The sequence below is a fragment of the Amblyraja radiata genome, chromosome 9, assembly GCF_010909765.2.
Source record: "Amblyraja radiata isolate CabotCenter1 chromosome 9, sAmbRad1.1.pri, whole genome shotgun sequence".
NCBI lineage: Eukaryota > Metazoa > Chordata > Chondrichthyes > Rajiformes > Rajidae > Amblyraja > Amblyraja radiata.
In genome coordinates, this window is record NC_045964.1 from 56,629,004 (window position 1) to 56,653,916 (window position 24,913).

The 24,913-nt window shown below is 44.1% G+C and overlaps 1 protein-coding gene across 1 annotated transcript; it reads right to left on the reverse strand.

Moving 5' to 3' along the window:
• Nucleotides 1-17,109: 17,109 nt before the first annotated feature.
• On the reverse strand, nt 17,110-18,102 carry LOC116976637 (ovarian cancer G-protein coupled receptor 1-like). The gene has a single exon (XM_033026463.1). It carries the CDS (start codon nt 18,100-18,102, stop codon nt 17,110-17,112), a length of 993 nt encoding a protein of 330 aa, XP_032882354.1.
• Between the last annotated feature and the right edge of the window lie 6,811 nt (nt 18,103-24,913).

A 24,913-nucleotide genomic window follows, 5' to 3' on the forward strand; every position in this document is an offset into this window, starting at 1 on the left:
TATATATACCTTACATATATATCACACACACACATATATATATAATGAATATATATATATGTATATATATATATACACCATATATATATATAATGAAAATATGTGTGTTTATATATTATATATATGCGCCCTATATATATAATGAATATATATGTGTTTATATATATATATATATATGGTGTGTGTGTGTGTGTGTGTGTGTGTGTGTGTGTGTATATATATATATATATATAAACATATATATTCATTATATATATATATAACGGATATATATGTGCTTATATTATATATATTATATATATATATATATATATACATATACAGGTTCACAACCTTTTATCCGAAATTCCGAAAACCGAAAAGCTCCAAAAACCGAACATTTTTTCCAGGATGTCGTCTGCACACCAAAGCTCGCGTTTGGCGCCAAACTTGACACGCCAAAGCTCGCGTTTGGCGCCAAACGCACGTCGCCTCTGCTGCTCACGGATATTTTGTTTATTTTTTGCTGATTTTTTTTACTTTGAAGACTGTGAAAATGTCAGAAAGAGCTGCAGATTCCCCTATGGATAACAGTGAGAAGCAGAAAAGGAAGCGTCTGTCATTATCGATAGCACAGAAAATAGAGTTATTGCAGAAGCTTGATCATGGTGTATCTGTGCGGCATCTTACTGAAGATTATGGTGTGGGAACTTCCACCATATACGACCTAAAGAAATAGAAACATAAGTTGTTGAAGTTTTACAGTGACAGTGATGACCAGAAACTAATGAAAAATAGGAAAACGCTGCATAGGGCAAAAAACGAAGATCTTGACCGTGTGCTGATGGAGTGGGTTCGACAACGAAGAAGTGAATGTATGCCACTGACTGGTTTGATGGTAATGAAACAAGCTAGAAAATACCATGAAGAACTGAACATTGAAGGCGAGTGTGAATATTCAGAAGGTTGGCTGCAGAAATTTAAGAAGCGTCATGGTATAAAATATCTGAAAATCTGTGGTGAAAAAGCTTCTGCTGATTATGATGCAGCTGAACGTTACATTGATCAATTTGCCAAGATGGTATCTGATGAAAACCTTAGTCCGGAGCAAATATACAATGCTGATGAAACAGCACTCTACTGGCGCTACGGCCCTAGAAAAACATTAACAACGGCTGATGAAAGAGCACCATCAGGTTTCAAGGACGCTAAGGACAGGGTGACTGTTCTTGGGTGTGCAAATGCTGCAAGCACACACATGTTAAAGTTGGCAGTGCTTGGAAAAAGCCAACGTCCAAGATGTTTTAAAGGTGTAACAAATCTATCTGTGCATTATTATGCAAATGCATGGGTAACATGGGTAACATGCATGCATGGGTAACCAGAGAAATGTTTACCAATTGGTTCAATAACCATTTCGTACCAGCTGCACGAGCTCATTGTAGGAAAGCTGGACTGGAAGAAAACTGCAAAATTGTATTGTTCCTAGACAACTGTTCCGCACATCCCCCTGCTGAAGTTCTTGTGAAAAATAATGTTTTTGGCATTTATCTTCCCCCCCAATGTGACATCTTTAATACAGCCTTGTGACCAAGGAATTTTGCGCTCAATGAAGACAAAGTATAAAGACTTTTTTCTGAACTGCATGCTTGCTGCAGCCAACAGAGGCGTAGATATCAAAGACTTCCTGAAAGAGTTCATTCTTAAGGATGCCATTTATGCACTTGTTAATGCTTGGAAAGATGTAACTAAATCAACATTAAAAAATGCATGGCACAAACTTTGGCCTGCAACAATGTTCGATGGAAATGAGCCTGCAGATGAAGACTTTGAAGGATTCCGTGTCACTAACGAGAAGAAGATGATATCAAACCTCATTGCTTATGCCAAAAGTGTTGCAACAGAAAATGTAAATACGTTAGAGTCAGCTGATATCGAAGAAGTGCTGAATGTTGACAATGACGCACCTGTTGTGCATTCCTTGAGTGATGGAGAAATTGCTGAAATGGTGTTAGATAACAATAAGCATGAGGATAGTACAGGTAGTGATGAGAATGATGACATTGCAAACACAGGTGAAAAAATGCCCATAGATGATATGGTAAAACTGTGTGATCAGTTAATTGGTGGCATGGAACAACATACATTTATCAGTGCCCATGAGATTATGGCAGTTTAGTCAATCAAAGAGAGACTGCTTAGACAGAAACCTCTGTTAATGAAACAGATGACACTGGAGGAAGTCTTTAAGCCCGAGAACGATGGTCACGATGGGAACGATGGGAAGCCCGAAGACGATGGTCACCATAACAACAATACAATATACAATACGGTTTTATTCGTCACATTGCACATATAGTGCAAGTGAAATGAATTTGTCAGCAGCGATACAATGATAAAGAACACACAATACACAATAAAAATGTAACACAAACATCCACCACAGCATTCATCACTGTGGTGGAAGACACAAAATTTGGCCAGTCCTGCTCCATTTTCCCCCGTGGTCGGGACCTCAACCCTCCGCAGTCGTCGCTGCGGGCGTCCAGATGGTAAGAGGACAAGGTACAAGTCCAGGTAAGTCCAGAGTCGGCTCTTCCCCACCGGAGACCGCGGCTTTAGGTTGGTGTAACCTGCAGGCCGGTGGTCGAAGATTTAAAGTTCATGCCGCGCCGCAGCCAGAAGCACCGGAGACCGCAGGGCCGGCAGTCGAAGCTTCTTCTTCCCCCCGGGTCCCCCACGAGGGATCCTGGGCTGCGGACGCCGCGTCAGCTGGAGCTGTGCAGACCGCGGCTTCAGGCTGCCGGCTGCCGCGGGCCAGCGAAACGGAGCGCTCCCCTCCGGCGAGCCCCAGCGAGGGCTCGCCCGCTCCACGACGAGAGTCCGCACTGCGCCCACCGCTGAAGCCCCGGGCGCATCTCCGGGAAAGGCTGTGCCGATCCTGATTGTTAGGCCACGGGGGAGGCGACCTGGAAAAAGTTGCCTCTCCGTGGAGGAGGCGACAAAATCGGTTTCCCCCTTACCCCCCCACGATGACGACATTGATCTACCCTCTTCTCCAGGATCCTCAAACTAGTTGTTTTGTGCTTTTACTGCATGTAAGTATATTTTCATGTGTTTAGCTTAGTTTAGCTTAGTTTGAGCCAGTTTATGTTTAAAGTTTTACTTAATGTTTTATCTTTTTTTTTTAATTATTTATTCGGGGGATTCAAGAATCCCCGAGCTAGGCCACCTAAGGCCATGTAGCCCCGCTAGGGTGACAAGAGAGCGCTACCTCCCTCACCGAGTTACTGCCGGGATCGAGGCGCAAACTTGCGACCTTGCGGCCACGAGCCGAGCACTCTACCACTGAGCCCCTGTAATGTTTTATCTAAAAAACGTTAAAATCTACGCTAAAAATCTTCCATTCCGAAATCCGAAAAAAGTCCGAAATCCGCAAAGTGTCTGGTCCCAAGGTTTTCGGATAAGAGATTGTGAACTATCAGGATGGAACCCGGGTCTCTGGCGCTGTGAGGCAGCAACGCTACCGCTGCGGCACCGGGCCGCTTTCTTTTGTAAACCAGCATCTGCGGTTCCTTGTTTCTAAGATTATTGGTAAACTGCAAAAAAGGAATTGAATTGCAGCTCGATAAATGTGGCAATGAAGACCAATATTGTAATACTGAACTAGTAAACTCTTGAACCTTTGATCTCAGTTTTAGAATGTGCCCTGGATTGCCAGAATGATATCTGAATTGGAGAGTCATAGAGTGTGGATAAGAGCCGTTCAGCCCATCTTGTCCACACCGGCCAACAATGTCCCAGCTACACTAGTCCCACCAGCCTGCGTTTGGCCCATATCCCTCCAAACTTGCCCTCTCCATGTACCTGTCTAAATGTTTCTTAAACGTTGAGGGTATTAGCTACAGGAAGAGATTGGACAGACTTGGAATGTTTTCAAGAGAGAGTAAGATTTAGCTCTTAGGGCTTACCGAATCAAGGGATATGGGGAGAAAAAGCAGGAACGGGGTACTGATTGTGGATGATCAGACATGATCATATTGAATGGCGGTGCTGGCTCGAAGGGCTGAATGGCCTACTCCTGCGCCTATTGTCTATGTTTCTCTGGAATGCCAGAGGTTGCAGGCAGACCTGATAGAAGTATAACAAAAATCTGTCGCCTCCTTTTGCTCCGGTATTTTATTTAATTCACAGGTAATTAATTCATCAGTAATGTTTTATTATTAATGTTTAATGTTTTATGTGTCATTCCTAACTGTCACTGTATGTCATGTTGTCACTTGCGGGCGGAGCACCAAGGCAAATTCCTTGTATGTGAATAGTTGGCCAATAAACGTATTCATTCATTCATTCATTCATTCATAAATATAGAAGTATATAGAAGCAATAGGGACTAGGGGAGATTATGTGTTCGGCACGGACTTGAGGGGTCGAGATGGCCTGTTTCCGTGCTGTAATTGTTATATGGTTATATGGTTATAGACAATAGATAACAGACAATAGACAATAGGTGCAGGATTAGGCAATTCGGCCCTTCGAGCCAGCACCGCCATTCAATGTGATCATGGCTGATCATCCCCAATCAGTACCCCGTCCCTGCCTTCTCCCCATATCCCCTGACTCCGCTATTTTTAAGAGCCCAATCTAGCTCGCTCTTGAAAGCATCCAGAGAACCTGCCTCCACCGCCCTCTGAGGCAGAGAATTCCACAGATTCCACTGAAACATAGTATATATGTTAATTCTGGTTAGCGTGGACCTTCAGAGTAGCGATGTTACAATACCTTCAGCGGCGCTGCAGTTCTGCCACTGGCCGTGTGCGCGACTTTGGCGCCTTTGTGGGGGGGGGATTAAAATGCCGTTTTCTCCTGCCTGTCCGAGATATATTTTCTCGGGCTGCTAGCTGATGCAGAAAAATCGTTCCAACTTCCGTTCTCGTAAGTTTAAAAAAATTAATTGCGGGACAATTTTATCCCTGCAGTAAAATAAAAAGCTACTTCTAACGCCATCAACGCCTACAACGGGACGGATCTCACGTAGGGGACAAAACATAAGGTAAGTCGTCTATTTTACATATAAACTTGCTTCTTAGGATGACTTTAATCAAAATTTCATTGGCGATAATGTGATTTTGGCCCCATACGAACCGGCAGTATTTTTCCTGCTGATATGGGGTTCAAATTTACTGCAACCACAACGTTCCAATCGATCGCGTTCCACAAAAACCCACTCGCAAGATGATTAAAATGTCCATTAATTTACGGGAATTAAATATTGAATTCCTTCCATTTGGCCTATAAATTAATGACAATGAAATAAAAAAATCATGTTATATTGTGAATTCTTGTGTGAATGTTATTTGGACACTTGGGCTATTTAAAAATGTTAACCTTTTCTTAAAAAATGGATAGTTTAGATCTAGTAATTGAATTTTGTAATTAGCAACAATTAGGTAACTAACTAAATATATGCTTTAATTTCAGGGCATCCAAGTAAGATTGTTTCATATTTGTTTCAGAATGCTTCAATCTATAATAACTGAAAATTTCATTCAGTTCTCTTAATTTTTATGAAAGTTATGGGCTTTTGACTGTCCTCGATCACAGCTTTTGAGTTGTCAATGGAAAAGCAATAGGGAACAAGATGCTAATTTCAGAGTATGAAACTTTTTTAATACTAAAGATATGAAAGTGAATTAGGTGTCAAATTAAACTTCTTTTCATGCTTTATCTGATGGGATAAATTGCAGACTTGATTTTTTAAATCTCAAAATGTTGTAATATTGCTATTCAGAGGGGAAGCTCTGAGATCTGTTTGGGGGTCCGGTCGGCACGGTGGTGTTCCAGCCGCCTACAGAGCCGCGGCAGTTTGTGTTTGAGGGCGGGGGTCCAGTGTCATGCCGTGTCGGAGAGCCAGCAGTAGAGGATGGGTTCGGCCGCACAGTTGACTCCAGTCCAGGCGAAGAAGACATTGTAGGGGGTGATGGCGAGCTGGGCGAAGGGGCAACTGCCCGGCTCGGCCACGCCGCGGGCAAGGGCGGCAAAATGGTAAAGCCCAAAGCTGATTATATAGATCAGGAGGAGCAAGAGCAGCAACTTGGCGATCTTCCTCTTCTCTCCGTCTTCCACGCCGGTGCTCCTGGCCACCGCCCTGTAGATCCTCTGGGAGCAGAAGAGGAAGAAGGAGAAGGGGAGGCAGAAGCTGACGAGGAAACGTATCAGGAACTCTCCCAGTGGCAGCATGCGTAAGGTTGCAAATTTGTTTGCTCCCTTAACTTGTAACTTTGACTTACCACTCTTTCAATGTTACTTGTTATTACTTGACTTCAAGGCACTGTCTAACTTTTCATAAAGTGTTGATAACACTTTTATACACCTTAATCGTGTAAAGGATGGAGACAAGAGGGAAAGGAGGCTCTCCAACGAAGGAACTTGGGAAAGCCACAGCCACAGCTTCTGACTCTAGTATCTTAGAAGCAATATCGAAAATGAACGATGAACTGAAAAATGAAATGAAAACAAGATTTTGCAGTTTGGAAGAATTGGTGAAAGGAGTTTCGAACAAATTGAAGGATGTTCAAGACAAGCTGATTGTGTTACAAGATGAATCTCGTGAACAGAAGGAACAAATTGATAACTTGCGAAGCCTGGGCCAGGAGAGAGATTTGAAGATTGAAAAACTGGAACCGAAAATGAATGAAAATACTCGAGCACTCCAGCAATACAAAATTAAAAATATGGATCTGGAAAACAGAAGCTGTCCACTGAATTTGCAAATTGGTGCTTTGCTGGAAGGTCAAGACGGAGATAATGTTATAAAATAGGCTTCTAAAATGATAAAGGAGACTTTCAACATTGAACACTATGAAAACCTTCCATTTTTGGATAACGCACACAGGATTGGGAAGAAATCTGGTAATAAACCGAGACATTTGATTGTTCGGTTTCACTTTTTTGCAAATGAAGGAGAATATTCTCCAGGCAGCAAAAAAGTTGGGCGTGGTTGAATATTAAGGATGCAAGTTTCGGTTTGTACCTGATTATAGTTACGAGCTTTTAGAAATAAGAAAGTCTTTCCATAATGTAATGTCTGATTTGTTTAAGAAAACGTTGCGCCCAGCCTTACTTTATCCAGCTCGACTGCGTATACGACTCTTTAATGGTAACATTCGATTTTTTAACAATCCTCAAGACGTTGCCAGCTTTCTGTAGGCTTACGAGAGTGAAGTTCCGACTGGGAGCAATTGATAGCTGATTAAGTTATAATTGGAGATTTTAACTGGACGAGTTATATATATATATTTATTTATTTTAATTCTTTATTTCAAACAAAATAAAAGAATAAAAAGCAAGTGTGAAAGCATGCAAAAAACAAAACAAGAATATTTATAAAGTGTCATAAACAATATCTATAAATAAATGAAATCGTATGTGTCCGAAAAGGAGCAGGAAGAAGCCAAAGCTTATTAATTCCCATCCCTTATTCAACTGCTTACAATTAACTTATACAAATTTATCAGCTATATGTACACCATATGTACACCAGCAGCTATATGTACACCAAATTATTTACATTTATACACTAATCAAATATTTACAAAGCCATACAAAAAAGAGAGAAAAATATATTAATTTTTAAGATTTTCTTTGTTAGTTTTTCTATTTTTAAAATTGAAGGAATTTTTTTTCCCGCCTGTCTTCAGGCAAATTAAGTGAACACAGTTCTTGTTTTTCATATTTTGACCTTGGATAAATAATATGAAGTAGCTCTTGCTCTTGCGTTCCACTGCCAACATGTACTTTTTAAAAAAAACATTGACTTTGTTTTGGCTATTGAGTGGCAAATATGCTTTCTTTGTACGCTGGGTGCTATTGTTAGGAGAGATGGGGGTAGGGAAGGGATTAGGTAGCGTACTGACTGTATTGGTCAGTTTCGGGCTTTGCATGGGTGGGGTCTTTTGTTTTTAGCTTAGTGTTTTTCATTTGTGCAGAATCTGAACTACAAAAATGTCTGAAATGTCATCACTTCTGGCTCCGCCCAAGATTTTTCTTCTTCCAGTACCATGAACTATTATGCTTTAAGAAATTAACCCTTTACATCCCACATGATTTTTACAAACAATATGGATAAAGGTATTAATTTCCTTTCATGGAATGTGAATGGCTTGAACCATCCAATTAAGACAAAAAAAATGTTTTAAGTTCTTCGTAGACTAAATGCTCAGATTATTTTTGTTCAGGAAACTCATGTAAGGCAAGATGCAATCAACGATTTTTCAAGTTTCGGAGAGGACAGCAGTTTCATTCAAATTCACAGGCTAAGGTGAAAGGAGTCTCTATTTTTATTGACTCCTCAATTCCATTTGTTCATTATGAAATAATTTTTGATCCATATGGTAGATTTTTGGTGATTACTGGTGTTTTTTATAGCCAAAATGTTGCTATGGTGAATGTTTATGCACCAAATATTGATCACCCTGAGTTTTTTAAACAGTTAATTGCATCCTTTCCTAATTTAAATGAACACTATTTAATAATGGGTGGAGATTTTAACTGTTGTTTGAACTCCTCGATTGACAGATCTACATCTATAATAATAATAATAATAGATTTTATTTAATGGGCGCCTTTCAGACATCTCAAGGACATCTTACATAGATTAATAGGAATAAAAACATATAATCAGAATAAAATAAGTAATAAAGACATCACAGAGACACAAATTAAAAACAGAATTCAGTCCAAAAACAGAAAATCAAAAACACAATGTGAAGAGAGAGCAGCGGCAGCCAAAGCGCGCCAGCGTCCACTCTCCCTTCCGACAGCCATCTTGGACACAGACTTGCAGGATTACATTAGACAAAAAAATCATCCCCCCACAGTGGATACCACTGTGGGGGAAGGCACAATGTCCAGTCCCCACCCCAAGTTCACCCCAAAGTCAAGCATATTGAGGCCACCACAATTGCCTCTGCGGAGGCCCGATGTTCCTGGCCGTTCTCACCGGGTGGTCTTGCCCCGGCGTCGGGAGAGTCCTCTCAGCGGCTGGGCCACCTGGAACGGCCGCATCCTGGTTGGAGACCGCGGCTTCCGAAGCCGACAAGGCCGCGCCGGGTTGGAGCTCCCAGGCTCCCGATGTTAAAGTCGGCGCCGCCTCTCCACACTGCCGCCTCTCCGCGCTCCGCAGACCCGCAGCCCGGAGGTGTTGAACTCGGCGGTCACAGCTCACTGGAGCTCCAGCGAGTCGCTCCACGCGGCGATCCAGACAAGGCATCGCCCGCTCCGCTCCGCGATAGCGCTCCAGCGCTGTGCCGCCACCAAGGCCGAGGTGCTGGGCGGTCGCCGCCAGGAAATGGTGCTCCAAGCCCGCTGGTAGGCCACGAGGACGGGTCGACGGGCAGCCCGGAGAAGAAGCTGCCACACCGACCAGGAAGGGACGTAGAAATAAAGTTGAGACCTACCCCCCACATTAAAAGTCCATATCCCCAACAAACGAAAAACAGGACTCACTAAAAGTTATTTAAAAAATGAATTAAAACGGACGGCTGCTGGCTAGCAGCCGTTCACCAAGATGGCTCCTCCTCCTCGATCTGATCATGTGCTTCCAAATAAATTAGCTAGTTTTATCAATTCTTTTTTACTTGATTCTGGAATGTTAGATGTCTGGAGATTCTTACACCCAAATGACAAAGAATTTTCTTTTTTTTCTCATAGAAACATAGAAACACAGGTCCGTCGAGCCCGCACCGCCATTCGCTCATGGCTGAACACTAAACAGACACACTTACCCACAAACAGTAGACACAAGACACAGAACACAAGACACTACCCTCCCCTTCATACCGCTATCACCCCTCTCCACCCCAAGAACCGCGTGATCTCCTGGGGGAGGCAAAAAAACGGATAAAAACCCAGGTCCAATTCGGGAAAAAAAATCCGGGAAATTCCTCTCCGACCCCAATCCAGGCGATCGACACTTGTCCAGGAGATCACTCAGGTCTTACTATACTAACCATACCTAGGTCCATATCCCTGCCCTCTCCCCGTAGCCCCTTATCCCCTCGGCAGCTAAAAAACCATCTATTCTAGACTTAAATATATTTAACGTTTCTGCTTCCACTGCTCCCTGGGGCAGTGAATTCCATAAATTAACCACCCTCTTGGTGAAGAAGTTCTTCCTCATCTCAGTTCTAAAAGAGCCCCCCCTTATTCTGCAACTATGTCCCCTAGTTCTAGTTCTCCCCGATCATTGGGAACATCCTCGGTGCATCCACCCGATCAAGGCCCCTCATGATCTTATATGTTTCAATGAGATCGCCTCTCATTCTCCTAAACTCCAAAGAGTAGAGCTCCAGCTTACTTAACCTTTCCTCATATGTCAATCCCCTCATTGCAGGAATTAATCTTGTAAACCTTCGCTGCACTGCCTCCAGGGCTAGTACATCCTTCCTTAAGTATGGACCCCAGAACTGTACACAGTATTCCAAATGTGGTCTCACTAATACTGTGTACAGCTGCAGCAAGACCTCCGTGTTTTTATACTCAATCCCCCTAGCAATAAAGGCCAAAACTCCATTGGCCTTCCTGATTGCTTGCTGCACCTGCATACTGACCTTTAGTGATTCATGTACTAATACCCCTAGATCCCTTTGCGTTGCATTACAACGCAGCTCCTCCTCATTTAGAAAATAACTTGCCCTATCATTTTTTTTCCCAAAGTGAATGACTTCACATTTATTAGTATTAAATTTCATCTGCCAAGTTGTTGCCCACTCACCTAGCTTATCTATATCCATTTGCAGACTCTTCCTATCCTCCTCATCCCCAACTTTTCCTCCCATTTTTGTATCGTCCGCAAATTTTGATATATTACACTTGGTTCCCTCCTCCAAATCATTTATATAAATTGTGAACAACTGGGGTCCCAGCACCGACCCTTGCGGAACCCCGCTAGTTACCGGTTGCCATCCCGAGTATGAACCATTTATCCCCACTCTCTGCTTCCTATTTGTCAGCCAATCCTCTACCCATGCTAATATATTACCCCCAACCCCATAATTTTTTATTTTTAGCAATAGTCTCTTATGTGGCACCTTGTCAAAAGCCTTTTGGAAGTCCAAGAATACCACATCCACCGGTTCCCCTTTATCCACCCGGGTTGTTACTTCCTCAAAGAATTCGAGCAGATTCGTTAAACAGGATTTCCCCTTCACAAAACCATGCTGGTTCTGTCCGATGAAGTCATGTTTATCTAAGTGCCCCGTTAGTGTTTCTTTAATAATTGTCTCTAACATTTTACCCACCACCGATGTTAGACTAACCGGTCTATAGTTACCCGCCTTCTGTCTACTTCCTTTTTTAAATATAGGTGTTACATTGGCCATTTTCCAATCCACTGGGACCGTTCCTGCCTCCAGGGAGTTTTGGAAAATTATCACCAATGCATCCACAATCCCCACCGCTATCTCCCTCAAGACCCTTGGATGTAATCCATCAGGCCCAGGGGATTTATCCTCCTTCAGTCTCATTAATTTCCCTAATACCACCTCCTTGGTGATCTTAATAGTATTTAGCTCCTCCATTCCTACCGCCCCCTGTTTATCCAGCGTTGGAATATTTTTTGTGTCTTCTATAGTGAAGACTGATACAAAATACTCGTTTAATGCCTTTGCCATTTCCATGTTCCCCACCAACAACTCTCCAGTCTCACCCTCCAATGGACCAACGTTCACCTTAGCCACCCTTTTTCTTCTTATATAGCTATAAAAACTCTTACTATTAGTTTTTATGTTGTTCGCTAAATTCCTTTCATAGTCTATTTTCCCCGTCTTAATTAATCTCTTAGTTATTCTTTGCTGACCTTTAAATGCTTCCCAATCCTCTACCCTCCCACTATCTCTGGCTACCTTATATGCCCTTGCCTTCAGCCGAATACTATCCTTTATAGTTTTACTGAGCCATGGCTGACTGTTCTTACCCTTACCCCTTTTTTTCTTCATAGGAATAAATTTTTCTTGAAGGTTATACAGTAGATCCTTAAACGTACACCACTGCTCATGTACCGTCTTATTCTTGAGTCTGCTATCCCAGTCAACTTTGATCAGCTCAGTCCTCATACCTTCATAATCCCCCTTATTTAGACTAAGCACCCTAGCCTGAGTTTCAACCTGCTCCCCTTCTATTTGAATATGGAATTCGACCATATTGTGGTCACTTGTTCCCAACGAGTCCCTAACTATGACATTTTTAATCAATCCTGCTTCATTACACAGGACCAGATCCAAGATTGCCTCCCCCCTTGTCGGTTCTGTGACATACTGTTCTAGGAACCCGTCTCTAATACATTCTATAAACTCTTCCTCTAGTCTACCCTGCCCAGTTTGGTTTGCCCAATTAATATGAAAATTGAAGTCCCCCATGATTACAGCAGTTCCCTTTTTACATGCGTCAACTATTTGCAGATTTATGTTCTGACTAACAGCGTCACAGCTATTTGGAGGTCTATAAATTACACCCACTAGTGTTTTTTTCCCCTTGTTATTCTCTATCTGTACCCAAGCTGTTTCACTATCCTGATCCTTCAACGCAATATCCTTCCTCTCTATTGCCGTTATTCCCTCCCTTATTAAAAGGGCCACCCCTCCTCCCTTCCTTTCCTGTCTATCTTTTCTAATTGTCGAGTACCCCTCTATATTTAACTCCCAGTCCTGATCCCCTTGCAGCCATGTCTCCGTAATGGCCACGATATCATAACCATATATACTTAATTGCACCGTTAATTCATCTATCTTATTTCGAATACTCCGTGCATTTAGATAAAGCACTTTCAGATGATTTTTACTACCCTTCCTTTCCGTTTTTGCCCCTTTTACATCTAGAGCTTTATCTTCACACATTCTGGATCCTCCTGTCACATTTTGATTTTCCGCTTCCCTAGCCTCCCTAGATGAGCCCTCCAATCTATCCATCCAAAGCACTGCTGTAATATCTTCCCTGACTAGCAATGCAACACCACCACCTCTTGCCCCTCCAATTCTATCACACCTAAAGCAACGAAATCCTGGAATTTTTAGTTTCCAATCACAGCCCTCCTGCAACCATGTTTCACTGATTGCCACAACATCATACTTCCATGTGTCTATCCAGACTCTAAGCCCATCCACCTTTCTTACAATGCTCCTAGCATTAAAATATGCACATTTAATCTGTTTATTTCCTTTTTTTTCTTTCTCCTCTTGTGTCCGAGTGCTTCCCTTTTCTGCTTCCTGCCTCCCATTCGGTCTACTAGCTTTCTCTATTTGAGTCCCTCGCCCCAACCATTCTAGTTTAAAGTCCCCCCAGTGACCTTTGCAAATTTCCCCGCCAGGATGTTGGTCCCCCTCGGGTTCAAGTGCAACCCATCCTCTCTGTACAGGTCCCACCTTCCCCAAAAGAAGTCCCAATGATCCAGAAACTTGAATCCCTGCCCTCTGCACCAGTCTTTCAGCCACGCATTTATCCTCCACCTCGCTCCATTCTTACTCTCACTGTCGCGTGGTACAGGCAGTAATCCTGAGATTGCTACCTTTTTGGTCCTTTTCCTTAACTCCCCTCCCAACACCCTAAATCCTCCCTTCAAGACCTCTTCACTTTTTTTACCTATGTCATTTGTACCAATATGTACCACGACCTCAGGCTCCTCTCCCTCTGATTTCAGGATATCTTGGATGCGTTGAGACACGTCCGAGACCTTGGCACCAGGGAGGCAGACCACCATCCTGGTCTCCCGACTGCGTCCACAGAAACGCCTATCCGACCCCCTAACAATAGAGTCCCCAATTACTATTGCCCTCTTCTTTTTTTCCTTACCTTTCGGAGCAACAGGGCCGGTCTCTGTGCTGGAGGCCCGTCCGCTGTTGCTACTCCCGGGCAGGCTGTCATCCTCATCCGTACTCAAACAGGAGTACTTATTTGCAAGGTGTACCGACATTGGAGTACTCCCTCGTTCCTGCCTCTGCCCCTTGCCCTTCCTTAGCGTGACCCATATGTCTCTCTCCTGTGGTTTTGGAGTGACCACCTCCCTATAACTCCCCTCTATGACCTCGTCACTCTCCCTGACAAGACAGAGGTCATCGAGCTGCTGCTCCAGGAACCTAATACGGTCCCTTAGGAGCCCCATCTCTCTGCACCTGGTGCAGATGTGGACGTCTGGAGGGCCATCCGACACCATGACCTCCCACATCTGACATCCAGAACAGTACACTGCTCTGACTGTCATTCTCTCACCTTACCCTGGATCCGATACCAGTACAATACAATAGAAACTGCTGGGAGAAATCAGCAGGTATCTGACTCACAACAACTGCTCCCTCTTGCCCTTTAAACTGTACCTTTATTATATAAACAAAAAGCACTGTACCTTTAGCCCACTGTACCCTTAGCCCACTGTACCCTTAGCCCACTTTACCTTTACTAAAGCACTGAACCTTTAACCATAAAGCTTAAATGCTAACCTGAGGGCGCACCCAATCAGCTGCTTCCTCTAGTCTGCTTCCACCAATCAGCGGCTTCCCCAGAAACCCTCCCTATGGAGTGTGGAACGTTACGGGATTTGGTAAGCCCTGACCCTCCTCCGCTGTCTCCAACGGTCCCGGGCCTCTGTGAAAACAAGCCCCGTGCCCGATTCAAGTACTCACCGCCCTGACCCTCCTCCGCTGTCTCCAACGGTCCCGGGCCTCTGTGAAAACAAGCCCCGTGCCCGATTCAAGTACTCACCGCCCTGACCCTCCTCCGCTGTCTCCAACGGTCCCGGGCCTCTGTGAAAACAAGCCCCGTGCCCGATTCAAGTACTCACCGCCCTGACCCTCCTCCGCTGTCTCCAACGGTCCCGGGCCTCTGTGAAAACAAGCCCCGTGCCCGATTCAAGTACTCACCGCCCTGACCCTCCTCCGCTGTCTCCAACGGTCCCGGGCCTCTGTGAAAACAAGCCCCGTGCCCGATTCAAGTACTCACCGCCCTGACCCTCCTCCGCTGTCTCCAACGGTCCCGAGCCTCTCTCCAACGGTCCCGGGCCTCATGTATTCTCATAGTTATTCTAGGATTGACTACTTTATAATAAATTCTCGGCTAGTTTCATCGGTCACTGTATGTGAGTATGATGCAATTGCTATTTCTGATCATTCACCATTGAAACTATCAAACAAACTACCTGATTCCACGCTAAACAATGGCGATTTAATGCTACTTTGCTTCAAGATTTAAATTTTGTTAATTTTATTAAAGATCAAATTGCTTTCTTCTTCTTAACAAACTCTACTGAAGAAATATCCAATGGTGTAGTCTGGAATGCTTTTAAGGCATATATTCGTGGACAAATTATTTCATACTCCGCGGGATTAAAAATAGAAACTCAAAATGAAATACGTATATTGGTTGATGAGATTAGAGAAATTGATAAAAAATATTCAAAAGCTCCTAGTTTAGAGCTCTATAAGAATAGAGTTGAACTTCAATTGGGATATAATTTGTTATTAGTATCACCGATTTAGAACCAGCTACTTAAAACCAAAAGTCAATTTTATATTCATGGTAAAAAATCTGGTAAATTACTCGCTAATGAGTTGAAAGCGGTGTCGGCCAAATGTCAGATTACTAAAGTGAGTAAACAGGATGGTACACTAACTGTAGACCATGACGAAATTAATAAATCCTTTCAGGAATTTTATACCTCCCTATACCAAACAGAATTTCCTACTGATTCCAATATAATGCATGAGTTTGCCAAATTTACCACATAATGAGTCTCTGTTGTTAGATGAACCCATCACGGAGGAAGAAATACAGAAATAAATCCCTTCAATTAATTCTGGTAAAGCTCCCGGTTTAGATGGGTTTACAGTAGAATTCTATTTCTCAGTTTATTGTCTCCCTGGCTATGCAAGGTTTTTAAAGAAGCCTTTTTAATGAATAGATTACCACAATCCTTTCATGAAACATCTATTTCTTTAATTCTTAAAAAAGATAAAGACCCTACTGAAGTAACATCATATAGACCTATATCACTGTTAAATGTAGATTCCAAAATTCTTTCCAAAATATTAGCTATGAGATTGGAAAATATATTACCGCAAATTATATCTGAAGATCCGACAGGTTTTATTAAAAATCGTTACTCATACTTTAACGTTAGGAGATTAATGAATATCGTATACACAGCGTCAAATAAAACTCCAGAATGTGTCATTTCACTTGATGCCAAGAAAGCGTTTGATAGAGCAGCATGGGAATACTTATTCAAACACTTGAAAAATCTAAGATTGGTCCAAAATGTATTTCTTGGGTCAAGCTGATATATCATATACCTCAGGCTTCTGTACTTACCAATAATCAGAGATCCCCTTTTTTCAGGCTCTTTCGAGGTACTAGACAGGGCTTTCCTTTAAGTCCTTTACTATTTGATATTGCTTTGGAACCTTTGGCCACCGCTATTAGGGAATCCCCTAATATTTTTGGTATTGTCCGTGGGAATAAGACACTTAAGCTATCTCTTAATGCAGATGATCTGTTATTATAAATTTCTAATGCTGAGAAATCTATTCCGGCAATAGTAGCATTACTTAATCAATTTAGTAGTTTCTCTGGTTATAAACTAAATCTTAGTAAGAGTGAGCCTTTTCCATTAAACAATCTAGTCTCGAATTATGGACAGTTTCCATTTAGATTGACTACCGAAAGTTTTACGGCAGAATAAAAATTCTAGTAAAAAATACTTACAGAAATCAAAAAAAGACGGTGGTTTGGCACTGCCGAACCTTAGATTCTACTCTTGGGCAGTTAATGTTCGTTATTTAACGTTTTGGACAAAAGATTTAGAAGATACCCAATGGATTTTAAAAGAAAGAAAGAAAATTTCATTCAGTTCTCTTAATTTTTAAGAAAGTTATGGGCTTTTGACTGTCCTCGATCACAGCTTTTGAGTTAAGTCAATGGAAAAGCAAGATGCTAATTTCAGAGTATGAAAATGGCCATAACGTTTTTAGTACTGAAGATATGAAAGTGAATTAGGTGTCAAATTAAACTTCTTTTTATGCTTTATCTGATGGGATAAATTGCAGACTTGATTTTAAAAATCTAAAAATTTTGTAATATTGCTAATCAGAGGGGAAGGTCTGAGATCTGTTTGGGGGTCCGGTCGGCACGGTGGTGTTCCGGCCGCCTACAGAGCCGCGGCAGTTTGTGTTTAAGGGCGGTGGTCAAGTGGACAATGTCCTGTTGTGCCGTGTCGGAGAGCCAGCAGTAGACGATGGGGTCGGCCGCGCAGTTGACTCCAGTCCAGGCGAAGAAGACGTTGTAGGGGGTGATGGCGAGCTGGGCGAAGGGGCAATTGCCCGGCTCGGCCACGCCGCGAGCAAGGGCGGTTAACTGGTAAGGCCCGAAGCTGACGGCGTAGACCAGGAGGAGCAAGAGCAGCAACTTGGCGATCTTCCTCTTCTCTCCGTCTTCCACGCTGCTGCTCCTGGCCACCGCCCTGTAGATCCTCTGGGAGCAGAAGATGAAGAGGGAGAAGGGGAGGCAGAAGCTGAGGAGGAAACGTATCAGGTACACCTCGGCCGTGGTGGCCTCCAGGGGAAGGTCCTCCCAGAGTGGCCTGGAGGCGAAGTCAGAGGAGAGGAGGCCCTGCCGGTGGAGGAGGAGGGCGTGGAGGGACAGCTGGAGCAGCCAGCACATCGCGCTCATCGCCGCGGCTGCCCACAGGGTCCTCAGCCGGTGGAACCGGAGAGGGTGGACGATGGCGAGGTGGCGGTCCGCCGCAATGCAGCACAGGAAGGCAGGGCTCATGAACATGGTGCTGGAGGACACCACCACCACCGCGTTGTGCACGGACACGTTGCCGATGGCGGTGGTGAAGTGATGGCAGAACCAGTAGGGCAAGGTGAGGGTGTAGATGATGTCGACGGAGCTCAGGTTGATCAAGTAGACGCCGATCTCGTTGCCTCTCTTCACTTGCAGTGCGGCCACGTAGATGGACAGGCAGTTGCCGGGCAAGCTGACAAGGAAGGTGGCGGCGTAGATGACCGGCACCAGGACACTCGCGCTGTTGTCCACCAAGCAACTGGAGTTGGACCTCCCGACCGTCACGTTGTCCATCATTGCCAACAGGTCACATAGGTCAAACCAACACCTGCGCCGGGGAACAAAGAGAGATACGTGGAGACAATGGACAATAGACAACAGGAGTAGGCCATTCAGCCCAACTTGCCCACACCGGCCAACATATCCAAGCTACACTGGTCTGGACTTGATTTCATCCATTTGAATGTGCGCAGTATGATTGCTAAAATGGATATGATTCGTATCTGGGCTCATTCAACTGATGCTGATGTTATTGTCATATCTGAAACTTGGCTAAACAAAGCAGTTTTAAACAAGGATATCAACATTGACGGCTACAATGTGTATAGGACTGACCGACCCAAGAAGGGCGGAGTGGTCGCAGTCTATGTTAAATCTAAGTTTCATGTGAAGATCCGTCTCTCTACATCAGTGAGTAAGGAATTTGAACTTCTGGCTCTTGACATGGAAATCTCAAAAACTCTCCACATCACTGTCGTCGGTTGCTATAGGCCACCTTCCGCTATCAGCTGCACCTTACCATCTTTAATGGAGCTTTTATCCGGGTTGAACTTTAATGAAATTGTCCTTATTGGTGACCTAAACTGGAACTGGCTGCTACCAGCATCAGATGATTTTAAAGCATTTTGTGATTCGTTTAATTTCTTTCAGATTGTTGACAGTCCTACTAGACCTAATCTGCAATGTCCGGAAAAATCTTCTTTCATTGATCTTATCTTAACTAATGTTCCTCATAAATATTCTGCGGCTTCTGTTTTTGCCAATGACATCAGTGACCACTGTATCATTGCAACAGTAAGAAATACAAAAGTTCCTAAAACCAAAGCGGGACATGAAACATTTTGTGGAGCAGCATTTTTTCATGACCTGTTTCTCTTTGGCTGGGAGAAAATTAATGTAATTCCTGATGTTGAAAATGCCTGGAAATTCTTTTATGATGGTTTTATTGAAATTGTTAACAAGCACGCTCCTTTTAGGAAGTATAGAATAAGGGGCAGGGATAATGCATGGTTCACGTCAGAGTTATCCATTTTATTGCATTGCCTCTGACTTATCTTTTTAATCTACCCCTGGAGACAAACGAAATTCCCCTTATTTGGAAATCTGCCTTTGTTCTCCCACTGTTAAAAGGGGGGGACCCCACTGTGCTAAACAACTATAGGCCCATCTCCAAACTGTCTGTTTTAATTAAGGTGCTGGAATCCATTGTAAACCAACAACTGAAGGACTTTATATCAACTAACAGTATTTTATCTGAATTTCAATCTGGTTTTAGGAAAAAATATAGTACGTCAACAGCTGCTTTAAAAGTAGTAAATGATTTTATTGAATTTTTAGACAATAAACAACACTGCGCAGCCCTTTTCGTTGACCTATCAAAGGCTTTCGATACTGTGGATCATGCCTTATTGTTACAAAGACTATGCAGCATCGGTTTGTCTGATCAAGCTGTCTGTTGGTTTAAAAACTATCTATCAGGCAGATCCCAGTGTGTGTGAGCAGAAGGTATTACTTCTAGCTCTCTTAATGTATCCAAGGGTGTGCCACAGGGATCGGTTCTAGGACCTTTATTATTTACTATTTATATTAATAGTCTAGATCATAAAGCTCCGAACGCAAATTTTCACTTTTATGCTGACGACACAGTGATATATTGCTCTGCGTCTACCCCAAATCAGGCTCTCTGTCAGCTCCAAACTGCTTTTAACACTGTGCAACGTAACCTGTGTGATTTAAAACTTGTTTTAAATGCTGACAAGACAAAGCTTATGCTGTTCACTAAAGCTAAATCAAAGCCCTCGGACCTCTCTCCTATCACCACTTTGCAGGGCTCTGTGATTGAATTTGTCTCAATATAAATATCTGGGAATTATAATTGACGATTCTCTCTCTTTTAAACCTCATATCCAGCAACTTGTGAAAAAACTAAAGATAAAATTAGGTTTTTACTTTAGAAACAAATCTTGTTTTTCTTTTGAAGCCAAAAAAAGACTTGTTGCTGCAACGTTTATGTCTGTGTTGGACTATGGTGATGTTTTATATATGAATGCATCTTCAAAATGCCTACAGTCTTTGGACACGGTCTACCACGGAGCACTGAGATTTGTTACTAATTTTAAAACCCTCACGCACCACTGCTCTTTGTATGCTCAAGTTGGATGGTTTGCCCTGTCCACCCGCAGACCATCATTGGCATATCCTTATTTATAAGACTATCCTCGGTGTTCTTCCTTCATACCTGCAGAAATATGTAATTCGAAAAAGCACAGGAACTTATCAGCTCCGCTCTGAGGACTTGTTCTTACTAACTGTACCTAAAGTCCGTACTGAACTGGGGAAAAGGGCATTTAGTTATGCTGCTCCCTTCGCATGGAACCAGCTGCAGAATAAACTGAAACTTAAGGAGCTGGTTTCTATAAACAGATTTAAATCCCTTCTTAATGATGTTGAAGCGGGCTCTTCTGTCTGTACATGCTTTGTTTGATGATGTTCTGACTGTGACTCTACAGACAACAATTTCTCTGTTGTTTTTAAATTATTGTCTGTAACTGTGGAACTGTGCTGCTGCCTGTCTTGGCCAGGACTCTCTTGTAAAAGAGATTTTTAATCTCAATGAGACTTCTCCTGGTTAAATAAAGGTTAAATAAATAAATAAATAAAAATACACAAGTCCCACCTGCCATATCCCTCCAAACCTGTCCTATCCATGTACCTGTCTAACTGTTTCTTAAAAGTTGAGATAGTCCCAGCCTCAACTACAATAGACAATGGACAATAGGTGCAGGAGTAGGCCATTCGGCCCTTCGAGCCAGCACCGCCATTCAATGTGATCATGGCTGATCATCCCCAATCAGTACCCCGTTCCTGCCTTCTCCCCATATCCCCTGACTCCGCTATCTTTAAGAGCCCTATCTAGCTCTCTCTTAAAAGTATCCAGAGAACCGGCCTCCACCGCCCTCTGAAACAGAGAATTCCACAGACTCACAACTCTCTGTGTGAAAAAGTGTTTCCTCGTCTCCGTTCTAAATGGCCTACCCCTTATTCTTAAACTGTGGCCCTGGTCTGGACTCCCCCAACATCAGGAACATGTTTCCTGCCTCTAGCATGTCCAAGCCCTTAAAAATCTTAAATGTTTCAATAAGATCCCCTCATCCTTCTAAATTCCAGATTGTACAAGCCCTGCCACTCCATTCTCTCAGCATATGACAGTCCCGCCATCTCGGGAATTAACCTTGTAAACCTATGCTGCACACCCTCAATAGCAAGAATGTCCTTCCTTAAATTAGGGGATCAAAACTGCACACAGTTTCTCGTGGTTTCTCGTGTACTGCCTCAGTGTCATCGTCCGCTCACTCTTTAGCAATCTTTCACCCAGAATCTAAACTACATCACCCTTCTCTAATGTAGTGACCTCACTGAGTCCCTTAGCCACCCCTCCACTCTGCAGTAGTATCACCATGCCTCTTACACCACTTCCCTACTCATGTACAATCAATACCTCTAGATTCTGCTTTACATTTGCCACCAGTCTTTCTCATTCTCTCTCTCTTCCTGTGTCATTCTGACTCTCTCTCTCCGTCTCTTTCACTGTCTCTGTATATCTCTCATTCTCTCTCTCTCTCTCTCTCTGTGTCTGTCTCTGTCTCTGTCTCTGTCTGTCTCTCTCTCTCTGCCTCTCTCTCTCTATCTCTCTCTCTCTCTCTCTCTCTCTGTCTCTATCTCTCTCTGTGACCCTCTCTCTCTCTCTCTCTCTCTCTCTCTCTCTCTCTGTCTCTCTCACTTGCTCTCAATATTTGTCTCTGTCTCTGTTCCACTCTGAGTTGAATTTCATTGAATACTTTATTGTCACCTGTGACAAGTAACTGAACCTCTTTGCTTGTGTACCCAAGGTATGCAAATAGTCGCCCATAAAGGGCGCTGATAAGATTAAGGAGATCCCCCGTCCAGGTCCTCCTTTGTTGAACCCCCTCCTCCCACTCCTCATGGAGGAACCCTCTAAACTGGGTCTGTACATCTGTCTTTCTCTCTCTCTCTCTGATAGACACCAAATGCTGGAGTAACTCAGCGGGACAGGCAGCATCTCTGGAGAGAAGTCTCTCCCTGTATATATATATATGTCTCCCACAATCTGTCTCTCTCTGTGCCTCTCTTTCATTCTCAACGCCAGAGACCCAGGTTCAATCCTGACCTCGGGTGCTGATTGTACGGAGTTTGCACGTTCTCCATGTGACCGCGTGGGCTTCCACCTGGCGCTCTGGTTTCCTCCCATGTTCCAAAGATGAGCTGGGTCGGCAGAATAATTGGCCCTCTGTAAATTGCCCCCTACTTTCAAGAGAGAGCTAGATAGGGCTCTTAAAGATAGCGGAGTCAGGGGATATGGGGAGAAGGCAGGAACGGGGTACTGATTGGGGATGTGTTTAAGAAGGAACTGCAGATGCTGGAAAATCGAAGGTATATCGCATTGAATGGCGGTGCTGGCTCAAAGGACCGAATGGCCTACTCCTGCACCTATTGTCTATTGTCTATTGTGTGTGCGATGGGTAGAATTGGGGTGGGGTTCAGTAAATGTAGAGAGGGTGGGATTCTGAGTCCGAATGGTATGGGCCATAATGGAAACAGGCCCTTCGGCCCAACTTGCCCACACCGGCCAACATATCCAAGCTACACTAGTCACACCTGCCATATCCCCACAAACCTGTCCTATCCATGTACCTGTCTGTTTCTTAAAAGTTGAAATAGTCATAGCCTCAACTACAATAGACAATAGACAATAGGCGCAGGAGTGGGCCATTCGGCCCTTCGAGCCAGCACCGCCATTCAATGTGATCATGGCTGATCATCCCCAATCAGTACCCCATTCCTACCTTCTCCCCATATCCCCTGACTCCGCTATCTTTAAGAGCCCTCTCTAGCTCTGTCTTGAAAGCATCCAGAGAACTGGCCTCCACCGCCCTCTGAGGCAGAGAATTCCACAGACTCACCACTCCCTGTGAGAAAAAGTGTTTCCTCGTCTCGGTTCTAAATGGCTTACCCTTCATTCTTAAACTGTGGCCCCTGGTTCTGGACTCCCCCAACATTGGGAACATGTTTCCTGTCTCTAGCGTGTCCAAACACTTAATAATCTTATGCGTTTCAATAAGATATCCTCTCATCCTTCTAAACTCCAGAGGATGCAAGCCCAGCCGCTCCATTCTCTCAGCATATGACCTTGTAAACCTACGCTGTACTCCCTCAATAGCAAGAATGTCCTTCCTCAAATTAGAAGACCAAAACTGCACACAATACTCCAGGTGTGGTCTCACTAGGGCCCTGTACGACTGCAGAAGGGCCTCCTCTTTGCTCCTATACTCAACTCCTCTTGTTATAAAGGCCAACATGCCATTCGCTTTCTTCACTTCCTGCTGTACCTGCATGCTTACTTTCATTGACTGATGAACAAGGACCCCCAGATCCCGTTGTACTTCCCCTTTTCCCAACTTGACACCATTTAGATAGTAATCTGCCTTGCTGTTTTTGATACCAAAGTGGATAACCTCACATTTATCCACATTAAACTTCCTCTGCCATGCATCTGCCCACTCATCCAACCTGTCCAAGTCACCCTGCATTCTCATAGCACTACTTCCTCTGGCAGCTCGTTCCATACACCCACCAGCCTTTGTGTGAAAATGTTAGCCCTCAGATTCCTATTAAATCTTTCCCCCCTTCACCTTAAACCTAAGTCCTCCGGTCCTCGCTTCCCCTACTCTGGGCAAGAGACTCTCTGTGCATCTTCTCGAGGTCAGGATCTGGGTCCCTGGAGGCAGCAGCACCACTGTGCAACTTAATTTTTTGTTAATGCTGTAAAGCAAGCAAGCAAGTTTATTTATACCGCACGCTTCAACAATGAGGCAATTCAAAGTGCTTTACACTAAGCATTAAAAAGAAATCAAAAGCAAATAAAAACAGTCATTAAAAATAAATTAAAATAAAAACAAGCTAGAATAGAATAAGACAAGTATAAAATACAAGAATACAAATTACAGGTCAACAAAAACCCTGGAGAAACTCAGCGGGTGAGGCAGCATCTATGGAGCGAAGGATATAGGTGACGTTTCGGGACAGTTCCTTCTTAAACAGAATAAAAATGACAGTGCAGTGTTAAAAATGAATTACTTATTTAGTTTAATTTAAATTAAAAGTAATGAACAGCAGCGTTCAGCAGAAAAGTCTTCAGTCCCTCTGCCCCTGTCCTCTCTCTCTCTGCCCCTGCCCCCTTTCTGCCCCTGTCCCCTCCCTCTGCCCCTGCCCCCTCCCTCTGCCCCTGCCCTCTCTCTCTTCCCCTGCCCCCTCTCTGCCCCTGCCTTCTCTCTCTGCCCCTGCCCCCTCTCTCTGCCCCTGCCCCCTCCCTCTGCCCCTGCCCTCTCTCTCTGCCCCTGCCCTCTCTCTCTTCCCCTGCCCCCCTCCCTCTGCCCCTGCCCCTCTCTCTGCCCCTGCCCTCTCTCTCTTCCCCTGCCCCCTCTCTGCCCCTGCCTTCTCTCTCTTCCCCTGCCCTCTCTCTCTGCCCCTGCCCTCTCTCTCTGCCCATGCCCCCTCTCTCTGCCCCTGCCCTCTCTCTCTTCCCCTGCCCCCCTCTCTCTGCCCCTGCCCTCTCTCTCTTCCCCTGCCCCCCTCTCTCTGCCCCTGCCCCCTCCCTCTGCCCCTGCCCCCTCCCTCTGCCCCTTCCCCCTCTCTCTGCCTCTGCCCCCTCCCTCTGCCCCTGCCCTACCCCCTCTGTCCCTGCCCCCTCTCCCTCTCCAGCCGCGCCTGCAAGTTGGGGGCTATGTGTGAGTGGATAGGGTGGGGA